This window comes from Zingiber officinale, chromosome 10A (genome assembly GCF_018446385.1).
Source record: "Zingiber officinale cultivar Zhangliang chromosome 10A, Zo_v1.1, whole genome shotgun sequence".
NCBI classification, from domain to species: domain Eukaryota; kingdom Viridiplantae; phylum Streptophyta; class Magnoliopsida; order Zingiberales; family Zingiberaceae; genus Zingiber; species Zingiber officinale.
The window spans coordinates 1,460,854-1,476,637 of record NC_056004.1 but is presented as its reverse complement, the minus strand read 5'-3'; the positions used below and the strand labels follow the sequence as shown (position 1 = coordinate 1,476,637).

Sequence of the window (15,784 nt, the reverse complement as noted above, 5' to 3'; positions counted from 1 at the left end):
TCGTCTCAGCCTGGTGACGAGTCCGGACCTATTGTCCTCCTCCCCCGCCTAGGCAGCGCCTAGGTGGTCGCCTCAACCACCATTTATAACACTGCTAAATGAAAACAAAGACATAAAAGATCTTCTCTTTAATCCAGTCAGCACAATACTCATAACTATAACTAGAGAGAGTTGCCATTGGTTGGATCACAACACTAGAAAGAAAAAAGACATTACCTTGAAAACTTAAACCAAGTACCAAAAGGAACATTACTTTGGTTCAATTTAGCTCCCATCTCTCCACAAGCATAGTTTAGACCATTAAAAGTAAATATCACATTTGTGCATATAACTTCTTAATAATATAAAGGAAGGTCAATGGGCTCTCCTTCACTCAAAAAGGCAAAAAGGCAAAAAAAAAAAAAACACAAGACTTGAAGACAAATGTTGAATATTACGCTGATATGCAGCGAAGTTTAAAATATTATTGTGTTAATGTTTTGACACTCAATATGCATCTAAGTATTTATGCATACCAAATCATACATTTTGGTCATGCCACTCAGCATGACACAAGATATCAACAGTTCCATACAAGAAAGATGCTGCTAGTGATGGGGTAAGAGGGTCAAAACCAAAACCCTAGGTGTGAAGGAGATTGGGTCCAAAATTGGGTTGTCTTTGATAGAGGCAACTGAAGTGGTTGTGTCCAAGTGTCACCAGGAATGGGCTAGTAGGAACTCTGACGCTTTTAGGTCTAAACACTGATCACAAGTTGGATTGAAACTTAAGGGGAAATTCTCATGGCCTCGGCCACCTAATAAGTAACATATTTATAGCATGAGTGGTAATGATCTTGTATTGAATGACCAGAGGTAAGATTGGACACGTAATTAATGAGGATATCATTAATGCTAGCATGGAAGGCTGTCATGTCGTCCCCAGGGCGTAGCACGGCTGGGGGCGTATGGTTTCGTGATCGAGAGGTCCAGGGTTCGATCCTCGGGATGTCATTGCCTGGGGTTAATGTCCCGGCTATGCGCTTTCAGCTGTGTACCTGCATTTACCTCCCTCCATATCCGTGGGACCGGCTCTAGGGGGCCGCTGATGTGGCGGTTTCACATTTTTTTTACGGAAGGCTGTCATGTCTTTGGTGGCAACAGTTGGAATGTTGCTGTTGAATGACCTTTTATTAAATGATAGACACCATTTCCTCTCCCCAATCAGCACTCAACAAAAGCTAAATAATGGTACAAGTGAGCAATTGTTCTAAATGACAACTAGTATCATAGATATCCCATTCCTAATATATTGATTCAAAGATGAACTGAATGGGGATATTAAGGATTTAGCAGTTATAAGAAAGATATGAAGCATAATACAAAGCCAAAAGAAATCAAAGAAAAGCTAATGACAGACATGCTATATGTTCAGGGTTTCATACAGATTTTTTAATATATAAATGTTAAACCGTGCACTATATTCGTATTGATGACCAAGCCATCATGTTTAGTTTATACCTTTATACATCCATCTTAGGCCCTTTATTGAGATTCTTGAGTTCAGGGATTTGTAAATTTCATCAAATGGTAGCAGGGGAAAAAAGGCAGCCAGCAGGAAATAGTCAAGGTTTATGAAACATAGGTTCCAAATGAAAACAATAGTATTTTAATATCTTACAGTATGGACAAGATTCAGAGCTTTTTGTCCAGACCCGGCTGAATCTCTCTTCATCCACAAATGATGCTCCCTTTTGCTTGCCCTTTTTATTTTGCTGCAGATCACACAAAGGTAAACAAACGTTCATAGCAAGATAAGGGATCTAGAGTTTGTTTGGAAGCTCAGTTAACCATTGACTCTGCCCTTTTCAAATATGTACAAAATTATGATTATCGACCCCTTCTTATTGAACACAGTGATTACTATAGTACATCATAGTCACAGGAAAGGACAATCCAGTAACTACATTAATGTAATCTAAATTAAAATGATAGAAACTAAAATCTTGAGATTGATATCTGAAATAAAAGATAAAAATGCACTAACAGAGATGGATCTCTTCTCGAATGCTGCACGGATTGACTTACTATAATCTGTAAAAAAATGATAAACACAGGCTCGGTCAGATTCCATATTGATAAAAGTAAACTTTTCTAATACTATGACTTGCTTACCTTTGGAGCAAAGCTAGCTGAAAAAAAAGGGAAGGCTTGTTGAGCGAGGAGTGTAGAAGAGATCACCTCGTATGCGGATTTCCCCCATACCAGATGAACAATTTACGATGGTAGTGGTATCAATTGGGAGGCACGGAAATTTAGAAAGAGCGGCAAGGAGCAGCACATAGGATACAAGTTTTTTTCCTATGAATTATAGATTATTTTTTACAAGTTATTTTCCTATGAATTATAGATTAAATAGAAAATCAGAGTAAAACTCAGTGCAATAAAAAAGAAATAGTTAAATAGATAGATTGTTGTCTGCAAAAATTACAAAAAGGAGAACAAATTTCATTTTCAGTATAACTGGAGATGCATATTGTATTCACAATGAAATACTACAAACATATTGTATGCACCAAAAAGTGGGTGCACCATTCTGCTCTGATTTGTGTTGTGTTTGATAATAAGTCGATCCCATGAAACTGGATATTTAGTTATATGTTTCTGTTGAGCGAACTCTGACATGCTCGCCATTGAAGTGGAGGTACCTCCACTTGCTCTTGTATCTTTTAAACAACAGATCTCGCTTATCATTTTGTCCCAACATTTCAAAGGCTCTTCCTATCCTTGTAACAGTATCATCATCAGGTGTTACTCCTAATTCCTCCATATCTGCAAAAACCTAAAAAAAAACGAAGTCTCAAATTTAGTAAAAGGAGTTTTTAAGGGTATTTCAGGAAAACAACAATAATTTCTAGCAAACATAACAAAGGACAGCCCGGTGCACGAAGCTCCCGCCATGCGGGGTCCCGAGGAAGGATCTATTACGTAGCCTTACCCTAAAAGTAGAGGCTGTTTCCAGAATTCGAACCCGTAACCTTTTGGTCACATGGCAACAACTTTACCGTTGCGCCAAGGCTCCCCTTCTTCTAGCAAACATAATGTAAAATTTTTAATGCTATCGTTTTTTTAATCAGCAAAAGACACTAATGCAACTGAGAACCGAGAAAAAATTAGCTGTGAATCCAACAACTGCCAATTCTGCTAATTTCGGTTACCTCCAAAATTTTATCAGGATGGTGATGATGGTCGTACAAAGCAATCATCCTTGAAAACAACTTTTTGGAGACTGAACGAGTGTTTGTTTGTAAAATGATTTTCCATACGGATTCAGCTTCATCCACTCTCCCATCCATATCAAATGCCAAGAGCAATGTCTCAAATGTTCCCATTGTAAGTACTTGGCCTTTGCTCAACAACCACTTGGTCACCTGGTTCATGCAAAAACCAAATAAGAAAAAGTTATCATAATGTGCTTTACATGAGATGTCAGACATCAAAACTTATTCAGTCTGCAGAGTGCTAAGAATGCTGAATCATAATGGTTATTGAACAAGCCAGTTAATAAATCCATAAGAAATCTTTTGTCTTGAAGTTGCTAACTGCTCTACTTCTGAATTTTTATTGGATTTCTTAGGAAGTTTATTGAATTGACTTGTTAAAGCTAATCAACTAAAATCTAGTGACAGAATAGTTATTCAATTGATGAAAATTTTCTTGAATACAAGTAATTTGTCAACAATAAAACCATGGATTTGTCCATAGACATGAAGCATTATGAGCATGCCTTACCTGAATGATTCGAAGCCACTTTCTTCATCTTCGAAGAATTTCCAAGGCTTTTGCAGCAGCAATAACAGGGAATTCAGTTTCAAAAGCACTCCACTTGTCCAACATACCATAAATAACCTCTTTCTCATTGGGAAGTTTCTCAATCTGTTAAAATTATACTTAATGAGCTAAATGTTTTTAGAGTAGGGACAGTGCCTAAACGGCTGAAACATTGAGAAAAATAAAAATCCAAATGATAACAAAGACATAAAAGATCTTCTCTTTAAACCACGCAGCACAATACTCATAGTCATAACTATTCCTAGAGAGATTTGCCATTGGTTGGATTTGGATCACAACACTAGAAAGAAAAAACTCGTAACCTTGGAAACTTAAACCAGGTACCGGAAGGAACATTACTTTGGTTCAATTCAGCTCCCATCTCTCCACAAGCATAGTTTAGACCATTAAAAGTAAATATCACATTTGTGCATATAACTTCTTAATAATATAAAGGAAGGTCAATGGCCTTTCCTTCACCCAAAAAGGCAAAAAAAAAAAAAACAATACTTGAAGATAAATGTTGAGTATTATGCTGATTTGCAGCGAAGTTAAAATATTGTTATGTGTTAATGTTTTGACACTCAACATGCATCTAAGAATTTATGCATACCAAATCATACATTTTGGTCATGCCACTCAGCACGGCACAAGATGTCAATAGTTCCATACTAGAAAAATGTTGCTAGAGATGGGGTAAGAGGGTCAGAACCAAAACCATACAAGACATGCTATATGTTCAGGGTTTCATACAGTTTTTTCTAATATATAAATGTCAAACCATGCACTATATTCATATTGATGACTAAGCCATCATGTTTCTGACTAGTTTATAGTTTATACCTTTATACATCTATCTTAAGCTCTTTATTTGGATTCCTGAGTTCATGGATTTGTAAATTTCATCAAATGGTAGCAAGGGAACAAAGGCAGCCAGTAGGAAATAGTCAAAGTTTATGAAACATAGGTTCCAAATGAAAACAATAGTATTTTAATATCTTACAGTATGGACAAGATTCAGAACTTTTTGTCCAGACCCTGCTGAATCTCTCTTCATCCACAAATGATGCTCCCTTTTGCTTGCCCTTTTTATTTTGCTGCAGATCACACAAAAGGTAAAGAAACGTCCATAGCAAGATAAGGGATCTAGAGTTTGTTTGGAAGCTATGTTAACCATTGACTCTGCCCTTTTTAAATATGTACAAAATTATGATTATCCACCCCTTCTTATTAAACACAGTGATTACTATAGTACATCATAGTCACAGGAAAGGACAATCCAGTAACAACATGAATGTAATCTAAATTAAAACGATAGAAACTAAAATTTTGAGATTGATATCTGAAATAAAAGATAAAAATGCACTAACAGAGATGGATCTCTTCTCGAATGCCGCACGGATTGACTTACTACAATCTGCAAAAAAGTGATAAACATAGGGTCGATCAGATTCCATATTGATAAAAGCAAACTTTTCTAATACTATGAATTGCCTACCTTTGCAGCAAAGCTAGCTGAAAAAAAGTGAAGGCTTGTTGAGCGAGGAGCGTAGACGAGATCACCTCGCATGCAGATTTCCCCCATACTAGATGAACAATTTACCATGGTAATGGTATCAATTGGGGAGGCGCGGAAATTTAGAAAGAGCGGCAAGGAGCAGCACATAGGATACAAGTTTTTTCCTATGAATTACAGTTTAAATAAGAAATAAGAGTAAAACTCAGTGCAATAAAAAAGAAATAGTTAAATAGATAGATTGTGAAACAGATTGCAAACATATAGTAATTACTGGATATCATGTGGATGCACTCCAATTGACTTAAGCAGTAGTGACAGAGAGCACATATGCACACCATTATGAGGCACATGACACTCATTTTGATACTTACCGATGATAGATAGAAAGCAGAATCCTTTTAAATAGTAGAATTGCCAGATTAAACTTATAGAAATGTTGGTCTCTTATTAACTTCAAATCCATGCACCAAACGAGACACACAATCTTCCTTCAAGACTATATTTTCCCACAACCACTCCGAATTATTTAACTAGATTGTGTCACTTAAGCTTTACTGCAAACAAAATAAATTACAAACAGGAGATTATATGTCGTTTTTAGTATTCTGAATCAAGGGAAAACTTATAACCGCAGGGTCAGATACTAATGCAGCATTGACTATACAACATGTTTAAACTTGAAAGGGACCATCAACTTCTACTTAATTAATATAATAATAAATCAAAATATACAAAGATGATCTCGAGTAACGAAGCACACAGATACATCAACAGGAACTAACCTTGCCAGATCCATTCAGATGTGAAGGGTAGGCCTTGAATAATTCACGGGAGAGACATCCAACATCGTTTTTGAAGCAGTGTTCCACTGCTCTCTTTCGCAGGCGCAATTGTGGTGGAGGAGCGGACGACGGACGGCAGGCGATAGGGCTTGGGAGGTGGAAAGAACTCAATTTTCTCCCATTAATTCCACTGCTCTTTGTAATGGGCTTCGGATTGGGCTGGATATTCTAAGCCCACACACAAACAAGTCGAATAGAGAATTCATACCTTTCAGATGAGCGAGAACATGAGGGTGAGGCTGATATTCTATAACAACAACATTCTCAATTCTCCGGAAAATGATGTTTGCACTCACTCACTCACTCGATTTCTATGAATCTCACTTTTACAATTATCACGCTCAAAACTGGAATGGCATCTCCCACTTTGCAAAAAGCATGAAAGCCCACCGGATGAGGATTGAAGACGACCAAGAATATGCTGCTGCGATATCTGCGTCTCCTTTTTTTTTACATGTTCTCGCAGTAATCGAGCTTAACATCGCGGGCAGCTCCTAGTACAACTTTATCATTTTCATGCTACCCCGAACATATTGATCGAGGACAGATGTTCCATGGAGATTGCGATGGCACGATTAAATTAAAACAGCAACAACTGTGTCCATTCTCGTTATCTCATTTGGAGCCAAAAAAAAAAAAAAAAAAAGGAATGGTGATCCGTGGGAAGATCAAGGAGGAGGATCTGCTTTCCCCCAAAAGTGAAAACGATACGTGTTCCGTAATCGCCGTCTCATCCCTGCCCCCATCCAGATCACATCAGGAAGATAATAAACTCGATACCCTGCTAATCAGTGACCCCCTTTCCGCCGTCTAAAGTAAGTTCCCCGCATATACCGCCATCACTGTGTGATATTGCTCCTGTACCATAGCCGCCACCTCTCCTCTCCATCTATCATCTCCTGCCAGCCAGTCCCTCCTTCGAACTCTACAAAACCGCGAGGCGGCGGAAAGGGGGGTCCGTTTCGACCCACCACAACGTTAACACCTCGTCATCATTACGCGCGGCGCTGCAACGACCAACCTGCAGCGCCGTCGGGAATGGGTAACGGCAGCGGTGACGCCGCCGCCACGCGGCGCCGTTCCGAGGAGGCGACGAGGACGATGCCTTTAATGCCGCGGCGGTCCCGGTGTCGGGATGGGTCCCGAGCCGCCTCCGGCCCCGTCGCCCGTCTCCATACTCACAACGGTTACGCCTTTGAAGGATAGGCCAAGCGGACGATACTCGTTCAGTCGATCTCACTTCCCTACCCAACTTTCCAATGGACGAACAGCTTCTCATGGGTTCGGTTTTCTACAAATGACAAGGTATAGAAGTAGGGGGCGTCGTATTCTAGTTGGCATAGTGAACCGGACCGGACCACTGGGCCGCACGTGCCCGCCTCACGATCCACCGCTTACATATAGCCACGTGTACTGTCCGCAATGTCCTTCCATCGGAGATCATAGGAGGGCGTTTACTTCGAACGATGGAAAAATATAATTATAGCAAGAGTAACCGTGGCCGCGCGAGGTGCCGCCGCCGTCCCCCATATTAATAGCGAGCGAAGGTGAAGAGCCAGACAATTATAAAGAAAAATCTACGGAGAATATTTCACAAGCGGCGGTTGCTATATAACCGTTGCATCACGCCCTTCTTCCCTCGCAACCCACCTCGATCGCCTCATACTACTCCCGTTTCCCATCCTTAAAACCTCCACCCGATCGACTCCCACCGCGACCTCGCTTCTTTCTTCCTCCAATGGATTCGCTCTCCGTCCTCGACTCCTATTTGCACCTCGTCTTCCTGCCGACGTCGGCGGCGCTCCCTTCAATGGCCGCAGTCATCGCCGTCGCCCTCGCGGTTCTCTGGTTCCACCCAGGCGGCCTCGCGTGGGCTCTGTCCAGGACTGGCCGATCCATACCTGGCCCCCACGGCGTAGTCCTTGCCCTCTCAGGCTCCCTGGCGCACCGCGTCCTCGCCGCGCTCGCTCGCTCCCTCCAAGCCGCCGACTTGATGGCCTTCTCCGTCGGCCTCACCCGCTTCGTCCTCGCGAGCCAACCCGAAACCGCCCGCGAGATCCTCAATAGCTCTGCCTTCGCGGACCGCCCAGTCAAGGAATCCGCCTACGAGCTCCTATTCCACAGAGCGATCGGCTTCGCACCCTTCGGTGAGTACTGGCGCAAACTCAGAAGGATCTCCGCCACCTACTTGTTCAGCCCCATGAGAATCGCCTCCTTCGAGCAGCACCGGATAGAGATCGGGCAGAAAATGATCCTGGACATAATGACGAGCATGGACTCGAATGAGGTCATCGGTATGAGGAAAATTCTCCACTTTGCTTCTCTTAACAACATTGTAATGAGCGTTTTCGGCCAAAGATTCGATTTTGGCAACGGAGAGGGCGCGGAATTGGAAGAACTTGTCAAGGAAGGGTACGAGCTTCTCGGTGCCTTCAACTGGAGCGACCATTTTCCTCTGTTGAGGTGGATGGATCCTCAGGGCATCAGGAAGAGATGCAGGAGATTAGTGGACAGGGTCAATAACTTCGTCGGAAGAATCATAGAAAAGCACCGTCGAAGGAGGGTCGATGGGGTTGTGTCCAATGATGTAACTGGCGATTCCTTCGTGGATGTGCTGCTAAAGTTGCAGAAAGAAGAGAGTCTCTGTGATTCCGATATGATCGCTGTCCTCTGGGTGAGTTAGAATTCCGCCGTGTCCAGATTCTTTCGATATATACCAATTAATCTTGAATTCATTTAATTTGTTACAGGAAATGATCTTTCGAGGAACGGACACTGTGGCCATCCTCCTCGAATGGATCATGGCGAGAATGGTCCTGCACCCGGATATACAACGCAAGGCCCAATCGGAGATCGACGGCGTCGTTGGCTCCTCGCGCCGGCCAATCTCCGACTCCGACGTACCTCGCCTCCCCTATCTCCAGTCCATCGTGAAGGAAACCCTGCGGCTGCACCCGCCGGGTCCCCTGCTCTCCTGGGCGCGCCTCGCTATCCACGACACCCACGTCGGCGACCACTTCGTCCCTGCCGGCACCACCGCCATGGTGAACATGTACGCGATCACCCACGACGAGAGCGTGTGGGACGCCCCCGAAACCTTCAAGCCGGAGCGATTCATAGAGGAGAGCGTGAGCGTTCTGGGGGTTGACCTGAGGCTGGCGCCATTCGGGTCCGGCAGGAGGGTGTGCCCGGGGAAGGCCCTGGCTCTGGCCACCGTCCACCTGTGGGTGGCACAGCTGCTTCAGCGCTTTGATTGGATCCCTGCCGGCGAGAATGGAGTGGACTTGACCGAGTGCTTGAAGATGTCCATGGAGATGAAGAACCCTCTCGTTTGCAGAGCCTTGCCAAGATCCGAATGAAACAGCGACTAGGTTAATCAAGCACCAGACTAATTTTGCAACACTTGTAGATAGATGCTACGGATCCGTAGATACTAAACAAAAGCTTTCCGCAGTATCCATCTATACGAAGCAGTGGTAATGTAGTGATCATATATAGTCAAAGTTAATGCGAGCCTACGTCCTTATCTTAATTAGCAAGTTTAAGAGTAGTTCTGTTTGAAATGTTTGAGTTTGTAGTGTGCAAGTAAATTAGCAGGTTCCAATCTTAATATATGGTTTAATATATGACTGACCTTGTCTTGATTCCACAGTTTTGTTCAAGTAAATTTACAATTGCATTAGATACCATACATGCTTATAAGAAAAACAAACAGAATATATATATGAATGACTTGATGCACATTATGAAAATTTTGTAAAAAGGAAGATTCCAAGCCACTGGAATTATAATCTATAAAGCAGAAAAATATATACTTATTGTCAAAGAAGGAAAATCATAATTAGTTTATGTACGGAATATATCTATAAGGATACCTGTACATATTTAAAAGAGCAAAATAAATATTTTCTTCTCTTTCGTACCTGTAAAAATGATATGGAGAAATCAGTATCACCATTTAGTGTTTTTTACCAACCATCAGCATCAAGGGGTGGTGTTAATTTATAGAAACCAGTATCTTGACAAACCAGTAGTAAGATGGTATTGATAGAAGCTAGTACTAAGTGATGGTGCTGATTTAAATTAGCACCATGATTTCTAAAACTGCTGGTTTATAGAAATGACTAATGAGCATAACTTACTAGTACTTGTGCTAGTTTGTAGAAATTAGTATTAAGGTGGTGCTAGTTTATAATCTTACTGTTGGTTTCTACAAATTGATGTTGATTTGTAGGTACTGGTTTATAGTCTTGGTGTACCACTTAGTACTGATTTCTACAAACCAATATCATCTTTTTGTTGATTTCTACAAACTAGCGTTGGTTTATAGCCTTGGTGCACCACTTAGTACTGGTTTCTACAAATCAACACTTATACAGTGAATAAACTAGGGCCCTACGTCGGGTTAAAGTCAAGGAAGCTGGCTGATAGGGTGACAGTCAAAATCAATGTGCATGTATCTGAACATACCACTTCCAATGGGGACCAGCTCCCCACTTCTTACGGGCAAGACTCCTAGCATAAACCCGGGTAGCCCTATAGCCTGTCGGATCTAAGGGGCCCAGAAGAGGTCAAACACTCAGGGTTTACATGGTCATATGTCTCGACTGATTGGTTTGGTCGATCAGATCGCGGGTCCAATCGGATCCTAAGTTCCTCAAAGTCAACGAAACCTTGAGTCATATGAGTGTCATTCAAAGATAAGTCAAGTGTCCCCACCAAGTGCTCTAGCCAATCGAACCGGAAGTCCGATCGGACACACTAGACACGCAGCCCGATCGGACTAGGATTTTTATATCAATGTGAAGGTTGAGTGCAGGCCAAGTTCTTAAGAATGACATCCATCCGTTTCGCACCTGCAAACAAGAGCAGATTGGACTCGAAAGGGGACTCAGTTAGTCGACCGACCAGTTTATCCATCAAGCATATAGCTGACCCACCAACCCAATGACTTAATATTCCCTTTGGTGTTTTGTGGGACAGTTGTCAAAGGAATATTCCCTATGCAGTCTTTATGAAATAAACTTCTACTCTGCAAAACATAGAGATGGTAGGCCCATTTTTGGAAAGAATGTCAGAATGCTAGAAGGGTTGGTCTTTTTTTGGCAATATTTCGAGATTCGTGCAGGGTAAACTTAACACTATAAAAGAAGGGTCTCTATCTACATGTGTTGGTACGCTAACGTTGCATTACGCTATTTCACACAAATAAAGACACTCGGATTCCATTGTTCATTACTGTTGTTCATTGCATTTCCTCTCGGACACCTGACTTGAGCGTTGAAGTGTCTAAGCTGGGGACCCCTCCCTGTCTCGATTAATGACGTTTTTCCTTCTATTATCTGTTTTTGATACGTAGGATTGCACGACATCTCCGTCTCCCCCAATTTCATATAGCTAGGATCAATTTGGCACTTTCTGTGAGAATCTTCGCCTGACTCTGAAATGCGGAGATAGAAGAGATTGAACAACTCATCACTGTTACTTTGTCGCAAGAAGACTTGGAGCTACTAATAGTTGCTTGAGTGTGGAGGATGGTACAACAACAGCAAGCAATAGCCTGGTGTCCCTTGCAGAACAATCTGGTTGCGTCAATGATGGGTCTTGTGTCCATCAAAAGATTCAATCAGGTGGTCATAGACATCCCCATGGCCACCCCAAAGATCTTAGTAAGTGTCTTCTCCCAAAGGATCACAAATGAGGATTTCTTTTGGTCCCTGATCAAAAAGCCCCCAAGAGACTTCAATCATTTACTCGGAAGGGCAACTAAATACATCAATATAGAGGAGGCACAATCCTCTCAGAAGAAGGAGGTTGTCGTGCTCGTTCCTGTCTCTGCCCCCGAGTGTCGAGCCTCTCTCCCACCTCTATTGCATAAAGGTCCCAATCAAGACCCCAACCGCACCACCAAGAGCAAAGGCTTAATATTGCACAACACGTAGAGGTCGAATGAACGCGATTCCCTGAGCCCCCTCGATGGACCCCGATATTCTGCACTATACCATCACTCAGGAACCCATAACACTAGGAACTGTTATTAATACATGCAGGAGACGCGTCGGTCGACCATGGGTTTCACCAGTGCTCATCATCTCCTAATAATCGGCGCTATCAACGGCCAAACGAAACAACTAGAAGAGATCACCGAGATGCTGAGCAACGCCTGCGAGCACCCCAACGGCTAGGATAGGGCCCCGACCCCCTCCCGAGTTGAACAAGAGTGTCCCCCTACTCGACAAGAAGAAAACCGCAGCAACGTGGTTCGGGGAGACATCAGTATGATAGCTGGAAGGCCGATCGATAGAGACTCCAACTGGGCAAGAAAGTCACACGCCCATCGACTGAAAATCCAAGCGATCCGATGCAACCAAAGCAAGCACAAGGGTCCGAAATTAGCTATGGGCCCAAAGACTTAGAAGGAGTGGAAGTATCCCCATGATGATGCTCTTATCATTAAGGTTGTTATAGCTAATTATAACATATATCGTACTTTTATTGACATAGGTAGCTCAGCCAACATTTTTTTTCAAGATGGCGTTCAAGCAGTTGTAAATAGAGAAGAGCAAACTTGTGCCCATGATAACGCCCTTGTATGGAAAGTTTAGCCGCTCAAACAAATTAAGCTTGTCATATCCTTAGGGGAGAATCCTCTAATGAGGACTTGCCGATCAATCTTCATCGTGGTAGACGTTCCCTTGGCTTACAATGTAATCTTGGGGGCGACCGACCTTGAATGAGTTCCGAGCAGTTGTCTCAACCTTTTGTTAGAAAATCAAATTCCCCATGGATGATTAGGTAGGGGAAGTAAAAGGAAACCATCTAGTTGTGCATAAGTACTATGTGAATGTTGTCAAGAATGAAGCTCGAGCGGCGCTGAAGATCCAGCGGATAGGGGTAAATGTCATACACGAAGCATCCTAACTCTAGTCTATGAAGAAAAAGAGGAAGTTTAGATATACCCCGACTGATCAGAGGCCATCACTTAGATAGCGGTCGATTTGATCCCCGAACTCAAGGCCAACTTAGTGAAGTTCTTAATGTGCAACAATGATGTGTTCGCCTAGACACCTAAGGAAATTACTAGCATCTCATCCAAGGTCATTGAACATGTACTCCGTGTCTTCCTGTACACCCAACTGGTCAAATAGAGAAAGCAAGATTTTGGAGCTGAGCAGAACAAAATCATTCGAGCGGAGGTTGACAAAAGCCTAATTTCCGAGCTGGTTAGCCAATGTAGTGTTGGTGTCTAAGCCGGAAATAAATGATGAGTCTGCATCGACTTCAGGGACTTGAATAAGGCATGTCCAAAGGCTTATTATCTTTTGCCATGCATTGATCAACTGGTGGAGATGATAGGTTGCGAATTGATATGTATGTTGGATGCATACCAAGGCTACCACCAAGTCCTGTTAACCCGAAAGGATCAAGAGAAAGTAAGTTTCATCATGACCGAAGAAACCTATTGTTACAATTTTATGATATTTGGACTAAAAAATACAAGTGCCACTTACCAACAACTCATGAATAAAGTGTTTCGAAAGTAGATCGACCGCAACATAGAAGTAAACGTGAACGATATCCTTATTAAGTCCCTCCGGCCGACGAATCTTTGTGCTAATATCGACGAGACATGTCAAACACTAAGAAAATATGGACTCCGGCTCAACCCTCTTTAGTGCTTGTTTGGAGCCAAAAGTGGCTGGTTCCTTGACTACATAGTGACCGAACGAGGGATTGAAGCCAATCCAAGCAAGGTATACGCGCTTTCAGAGACATGACTCCACTGTGCAACTTGAAGGAAGCTCAATGGTTGACCGGGCGAATCACGGAGCTATCACGCTTCATCTCAAGATCAGTTGATCAGAGTCTACCCTTCTTCAAAATACTCCGCAAAGCTACTAAATTTCAATGGGATGCTGAGTGTGACAAGGCATTCGAAGAGTTGAAAGATTATATGTCCACCTTGCCTGTGTTTGCCAAACCAATGGTCAGCAAACCGTTATGGGTATATTTGTCGGCTATCGAGAGCGCAGTCAGGTCTATTTTAGTACTGCAAGAGGGAAATATGTAACAACTAGTGTATTTATCAAGTCATTTATTACAGGATACCGAGTGTCACTACACCGCACTCAAGAAGTTAACGTATGGACTAATCTTAGCCGCTCGAAGGTTACGCTCTTACTTCCTTTCCCATCCAATTATTATATTGACTAATAGCACCCTGGGTTAAGTGTTATCCTAGGCGTCCAATTTGGATGACTAGGGTGGACGACTCTGATAGCTCGAGGCGCCCTGACTAGATCTGGGTGCTCCAAATATTTTGGCTATGAGGGTTCCGAATGCCTGGATATTTTGGCTATGAGGGTCCCGGGCACCCCATATATTTTGACTATATATATATATATATATATGACACCTGAACTAATCCAGATATCCCAAATGTTTTGGTTAGGAGGGTTCCAGACCCCGAAATATTTTGACTAGGGATGAAAATTCAAATCACTTGTGATTATACTGAACTGTCTACAAAGCAAAAAAATATATCTTCCATACAATTGGTGCCACATCATATTTCCAACATCACTTCAATCCACTCACTGACATTCGATCACACAGTTTCAGGATTCCTCTTATTCATACAATATTTTACAATTTTAAATATTATAAATTCATCAAATTTGATCAAAATTCACTAAGGATAAACACTTTAGAAACATTTCAAACTAAGTTATTATATATTCTTCGCATCATCATCATCCTTAGGATAACCCTATCCTCAAATATGAATTGAGATATTAAAATTAGGGTATTAAGGTCTATGATAAATCAGATTAATAGTTAACTGACGTCCAAAAAAAATTACAGTAAGTTCATATATAACAATCAACTATTGGTGAAGATATAATGAGAAACAAGTATAAAATTTGAATGTGTTTTAGTATTACGAAAAGTTAACTACGCGGTTTAGTAAATTACCGAAAAATATATCTCCCATACTTGGTGCCATATCATATTTCAAACACCACTTCAATCCACTACACATCGCAATTATTCTCCTACCTTAGCTACCTATAAGTGAATTCAACCAATTTAGCTGAACTTGAACTTAGGCAAGCTAACAAAACGCATCGTCTCCTTTGCGATAGCCAAAGACGGATTTAAAATAAGACTGTCCTGAGCTCTAGTCCAATAAAAAAACTTGTATAGGTATTTTATAACTACAAACCGATACCAAAGAGAATTGATATGTTCTTTCTTTCTTTTTATTTATTTTATTTTTATATTTGACTCATCCCTTCCGCAGTCAAAGTTTAATCCATCTCTAATCTCTACATCGTGATAGCTTCATCGACTTTTTAATCGTGATATCTCTTTTATGTTGGCATTCACATTTGTACGATACTGATGCACTCTTAAAAGTCATCTCTAGATTTTCTCTGAGCTGTTCTTTGCTATCCAATGATTGAGGGATAAGCACCCAATTATGGGTCCAATGTACCACTTTTGTGGTGTCATATCACCATGGAATATTAATTTACACCTCTTCAAAAGTTATACAACTTTCGATATTTGCCAGCAAAGAATACCTATGGAACGTGGATATTGAATATACT

The 15,784-nt window shown here is 41.7% G+C and overlaps 1 protein-coding gene and 1 pseudogene across 1 annotated transcript; one reads left to right on the top strand and one right to left on the bottom strand.

Annotated features, from left to right (window-relative positions):
* Window positions 1-2,421: 2,421 nt before the first annotated feature.
* On the bottom strand, window positions 2,422-7,449 carry LOC122027019 (annotated as a pseudogene).
* A 258-nt stretch (window positions 7,450-7,707) lies between these two features.
* Window positions 7,708-9,798, top strand: LOC122028092 (cytochrome P450 78A5-like). The gene is made up of 2 exons (XM_042587109.1): window positions 7,708-8,844; window positions 8,921-9,798. Exons 1-2 carry the CDS (start codon window positions 7,909-7,911, stop codon window positions 9,527-9,529), a joined length of 1,545 nt encoding a protein of 514 aa, XP_042443043.1. The 5' UTR covers window positions 7,708-7,908; the 3' UTR covers window positions 9,530-9,798.
* The last annotated feature ends 5,986 nt before the right edge of the window (window positions 9,799-15,784 follow it).